We start from the raw sequence: 6,000 nt of genomic DNA, 5'->3' as shown, positions 1-6,000 counted from the left end.
TTTAGTATAAATATTACTATTTAATTTTAATTACCAATATTCTAATCCATTTTATGTATTATAAATATTTGAAAATATTTTTAAAACTATTTTAGACTTATTTAAGTTATAATAACTTAAAAAATTTAAATTTTTGTTAATTAATTATTATTTTTTAATATTATTATTTCTACTTATAACTTTTAATTTTTAAAATTGATTGAAGTTTTAGTTTTTCAAATTATTTTAATTTATTTTTTAAGAATTAGTTTAATTTTTCACAATATATTTTTAATATTCCTCATTTTATTAGTACTTGCCGGTAGGCTAAGTACTATTGTGATACTTTTTAGATTTTATGCTTTAACTAGTGATTAATTTTTTTGGTTTCTATGACTTAAAAACTAATTGATTTTTTTAAAAATTATCCAACTAATATGTTGCATAACATAGATGCATGATTGTTAACATTACAATTTTAAGAAATTATTTTTCTAAGATTTGCATGATTGTTAACATTACAATTTTAAGAAATTATTTTTCTAAGATTTGATTGGTGGAATTCATTTAGGTCTTATATTCGCTAGGTGGATTGTAAAACTAAATTTTTTTAAGAGTTAGTTTTTATTAAGATGAATATAATTGATTAATGTTTAATATTTTTAATGTAAATGATTTGATTTAATTTTTTATATTTTAATATTGTATTTTTTTATAATATAATATTTGTCATTCAATTAAAAATACTAAAAAAGATATCTTTTGTATATTATATAATAGTTTAAGAAATACTATTATATATTATAATTAAAAAATATTATTATTTTCATTTTTAAATATATTTCTAATATAATATTATTAGATTACATATATACAATAGAACATATATATTAATAATTATATTTATAAATACAATTTAAATTTAAATTATAATTAATATCATTATAGAAAACTATAATTATCTAATATTTTTATTAATTAAAGTATTTTTAAAACTATAGTAAATTTATTAAATTAAAACTATATTTATATAAAAGCTAAAGATAAGTACTAAGTGGCACTTGATTCTTTGGTGAATATATGTTTTAAAGGAATATTTTATTCATATATTCCATCCAATAGATTTTAATTAGTGTAGTTTTTAGTGTTTATAGTTAATTTAGTTAATTTTTTACTTTTAACTATTTTTTTCTTTTTTACATAATAATTTATTAATATATCATAAATTAAATAATATAATAGTACTAATTTTATTTACTTAATTTAAAAATTAATTTTAATTTAGATTAGAGCCTACAACATAACAATAAATTTAAGTCTGAATTTACTCAAGATTAATAAATAATAATTAATCTTCACTTTGTTAGCTATTAATAATAATTATAATTTTAACTTAATTTATATTAAATTATAGTTTTAAAAAAATAGTAAACACTATCACTCATTGTTGCAAGCACAAGAATTTGCAATCTGATCCATTTATAGTGTATCATGCTTAAAAATTAATTTGCAATCTGATCCATTTATAGTGTATCATGCTTAAAAATTAAAGTTAATGATTGAAATTGTAAAATTCAAGACAAGTAATAAATGTCTAAACTTCAAAGTGTTTCTAATAAATATCTTTTCCACCCATTCATATCTAAAAAATATTATCATGAATATTCCAATCAATTTATAACAATACTTCTTTTATTTAATTAAACTTAAAACTTTTCAAAATAGATCGTCAAAAAATTTGAAGTTCAATGAACTAAAAGATCCTGAAAATGAATCCTTAAAAAATAAATTAAAAATTAATAAATATATTATTTTATTTATAGGTTCTCACGCCTAACCCCACCCTAACCATTGTATCGTTTTAAACCAAACCATTTTTCTCCAACAGAGGGAGAATAGCGAAGTCTCCTCGAAGAGAGGACACGAGTTTACTACAGGAGGAGAGTATCTATTTCCGAAGAATTGGGTCTGTAAATTTTGTTTCATGGTGGAAATGGACAGAACTCAGACAATTCTCTTGGGGGTTTGCGCGTTTCTGGTGGCTTCTGACTTATGGAATGCATTCACACCCCCGCCTCCTAAGCCACGTCCGCACCACCATCATCATGATCATCATCGACAGGATTCGATTCCCGTACCTAAACAAGTTCTCCAATCCGCTGCTATTCCGGTAATCATTGGCAATCTTGTATTTTATTCATTGCTTTCTTGCTAATGAAGAGCTCAATTTCTTTCCACACATTGTTCAATGTACTTAAATTCGATTTTTGTATTTGTTTTTATAAACGAGAGTTTGAAAACATCAAGGGGACCGTGGCCAAGGCTTCTTCGACTTTAGGATTAGGGTTTGTTTAACTGCGTTCTAAATTTAGTATTGGTTATGTGAATTGAAACCCGCACTATTACATAAAAAAAAGCTTTTATATATTAATGTGAAATACAGTTATTCCAGAAAAGCCTTTGTAAATAATTGATTCTGTGATTGTGGATTGTTACAGTCCACTTTGCCTAATAGTACTTTTTATCCGTACTGTTGTTTTTGTCCTTGTGTATTCCCACTATTCTACTACAGTATAGTATTATGGATCTTGTAAGGATGTTCCCCGGTGATTATATATATATATATATATATATATATATATATATATATATATATACATACAGCCCTTTCCTTATTCATTTACTCATAGCTTATTTACTCATAGTTTATTTGAAGAAGATCAGATCAATCAAACGGCTTGCTTTTTGGTTAAAATTCATAGCAGGAGATCAGAAATGGAAAAGAATATGGAAATGGATTAGTGATTTGATCTTGTTGGTCCTTTAGACTGTTTGGTCTCGTGGACATCATTAAAATCTTTCATTTTATTTCATTTGCACTGTTTGACTGGCAGTGCCGTGAGTCTACCAAGAAACTCTGAGAGGACACAACCCACCACTTATGATGACCATTTTCATTTCATATATAATATAGAATTGCCCTCACCCATTTATCTATATATCATGATTTGAATGTTAATCTTGTCTCCTAATTACTATTATCATATTTCCACAATTGATTAGTTTATTCCTTAGTTGCTTCAAATTGATCTTATCATATTTCCACAATCGATTAGTTTATTCCTTAGTTGCTTCTGGCTTCAACTGTAAGTATTTTTTAGCAATGACATTTCTGAATGGAAATATTGATGTAAAAAATAAACGCACCGGGACACTTGGTGAGCATCACCTAGATCCAATGAGTGCTAAGTGTTCCATTTATTGTCATGAGAGATGGATTCATGTTGAATCACTACTCATGAAACATGGGTCATCGAGTTTGACTCAAAATCACACAGTTAAATCCTGATATTCACATCACAATTTGACTAGCTGTGGAAATCATCTCCTACTTATCAATTGATGAGCTTAAGGGGCTTTCTAATGAATGGTTCATAAGGCACAACACTTGGTGAAGGTTTTGCAAATGGGGTTGCAAGCTTTGGGTTTAACTGTGGAGGAAACTCCGTAGTTAAGCGCGCTCAGGCTGGAGTAGTACTGGGATGGGTGACCTCCTGGGAAGTCCCGGTGCTTCACCCCTGTGAGCATCACCTAGATCCAATGAGTGCTAAGTGTTCCATTTATTGTCATGAGAGATGGATTCATGTTGAATCACTACTCATGAAACATGGGTAATCGAGTTTGACTCAAAATCACACAGTTAAATCCTGATATTCACATCACAATTTGACTAGCTGTGGAAATCATCTCCTACTTATCAATTGATGAGCTTAAGGGGCTTTCTAATGAATGGTTCATAAGGCACAACACTTGGTGAAGGTTTTGCAAATGGGGTTGCAAGCTTTGGGTTTAACTGTGGAGGAAACTTCGTAGTTAAGCGTGCTCAGGCTGGAGTAGTACTGGGATGGGTGACCTCCCGGGAAGTCCCGGTGCTTCACCCCTGTGAACATCACCTAGATCCAATGAGTGCTAAGTGTTCCATTTATTGTCATGAGAGATGGATTCATGTTGAATCACTACTCATGAAACATGGGTCGTCGAGTTTGACTCATCACATAGTTAAATCCTGATATTCACATCACAATTTGACTAGTTGTGGAAATCATCTCCTACTTATCAATGTAAAGACTTCCCAAGAGTGCGTTTGGATTTCCCTACACATGTCAACTTAAGACCACAATTTTGGCCTCCAAAAGAAAAGTGTTCATGTTCTTGCCCTTGAAGAACACATTTATCTTCAGATCTGCCCATTATATGGCTCAAAATTCATGAGACTAGGGTCATTTTTGCATCCTCATGCATTCTCATGCATTGGTCGCTGAATTCCTTGCAAAAAATTTTGCATTTAATGGTGTTTTAAAGCCACGTTTTCATAAAAAAAAAGCCCAGATTTGGAGTATTTTGATCATGTTTTTGCTCAAGGAGAAATCATTTTGAAGTTTGGATCCTTGCTATTGCTGTTGGTGATCACGTTTTTGCCCTCCAATGTTAGAAACGACTCATGTCATGGCAATAAAAAACAACTCATGTCATGGCAACTTGAAAACACATTTTTGGGGAAAAGTGCCCAATTACTTGGTTTTTTGTGAAAAAGGCTTGCATACTTGTAAGTTATTGAGCATGTTTTTGGTAATGTCCCATTGATTGCTCATTAATGTCCATCATTTGCAAGTATTGAAGAAGTCAATATAGTTGTTGAAGTTTCAAATTTGGAGGAGAACCATTCTTCAAACCTATCAATCCTCCATATTTGGCTCTTTGATCACCAAGTAAGTTGAAATTTTCTATCCCTTGCTATTTCATTGCATATTTTTGTTCATCCTTGTACATTTGTCCAAAGATGTGCCATGTAAAGTGCAATTTTTCTTCAAATAAAATGAGAACTTCCATTTTTGAATGTTTGGAATTTCCCCAAATTCTAAATTCAAATTTGCATAAGAGAGCAACTTGTTTGAGTAAAAAACCAAAGCTATGTTTTTGTTTTGTTTTTAGTTTCGTTTGTTGTTTGCTTGTTATTTTGTTTTTCTTCTTTTTGAAGAGGTTGCAAGTTCTTTCCCAAGAATGTGACAGCATTTTCACTCCATTTCACTTTCCACTTTCATGCAATTGCTTCAGGTCATTCCATATTCATCAGCACATGCCAAAGCACTTTGCATCTCATTCTCTATATGCATTTACATGTAATGCATCCTTCATTACCACTTACATGCATTTCTATCCTTCGAAACTAATTGCATGTTCCTTCTAAAACAACTTTTAAATGTAATTACATCTGGAGAATCTAATTTTGGTAGGTCACTCTTTAAATACCAAAGTCATTGCATAAGAGAACAACTTGTTTGAGTAAAAAACCAAAGGTATGTTTTTGTTTTGTTTTTAGTTTCATTTGTTGTTTGCTTGCTATTTTATTTTTCTTCCTTTTGAAGAGGTTGCAAGTTCTTTCCCAAGAACGTGAGAGCATTTTCGGTCCATTTCACTTTCCACTATTTCATGCAATTGCATCATGTCATTCCATATTCATCAACACATGCCAAAGCACTTTGCATCTCATTATCTATATGCGTTTACATGTAATGCATCCTTCTTTGCCACTTCTATCCTTCAAAACTAATTGCATGTTCCCTTTAAAACAACTTTTCAATATAATTACCTCTGGAGAATCTAATTTTGGTAGGTCACTCTTAAATACCAAAGTCATTGCATAAGAGAACAACTTGTTTGAGTAAAAAACCAAAGGTATTTTTTTGTTTTTTGTTTTAGTTTCATTTGTTGTTTGCTTGCTATTTTGTTTTTCTTCTTTTTGAAGAGGTTGCACGTTCTTCCCAAGAACGTGAGAGCATTTTCAGTCCATTTCACGCCACTATTTCATGCAATTGCATCATGTCATTCCATATTCATCAACACATGCCAAAGCACTTTGCATCTCATTCTCTATATGTGTTTACATGTAATGCATCCTTCATTCCCACTCACATGCATTTCTATCCTTTGAAACTAATTGCATGTTCACTTTAAAACAAC

General features: G+C 30.2%; 1 protein-coding gene across 1 annotated transcript in view; it reads left to right on the top strand.

Moving 5' to 3' along the window:
- The first annotated feature begins 1,825 nt into the window (after window positions 1–1,825).
- The window catches only part of LOC149575604 (selT-like protein), a 64,214-nt gene continuing 60,039 nt past the window's right edge, over window positions 1,826–6,000 (top strand). Inside the window, exon 1 of the mRNA XM_089815368.1 lies at window positions 1,826–2,149. Within this exon, the coding sequence (XP_089671494.1) occupies window positions 1,964–2,149 (186 nt within the window). The 5' untranslated portion in view covers window positions 1,826–1,963. The remainder of the gene's footprint in view (window positions 2,150–6,000) is intronic.

This window comes from Cupressus sempervirens, chromosome 2, assembly GCF_028749045.1.
Source record: "Cupressus sempervirens isolate cs-2001-9-10 chromosome 2, ASM2874904v1, whole genome shotgun sequence".
Classification (NCBI taxonomy): Eukaryota; Viridiplantae; Streptophyta; class Pinopsida; order Cupressales; family Cupressaceae; genus Cupressus; species Cupressus sempervirens.
Note: the sequence above shows the minus strand (reverse complement) of the source record. Positions and strands in the feature narration are given on the sequence as shown.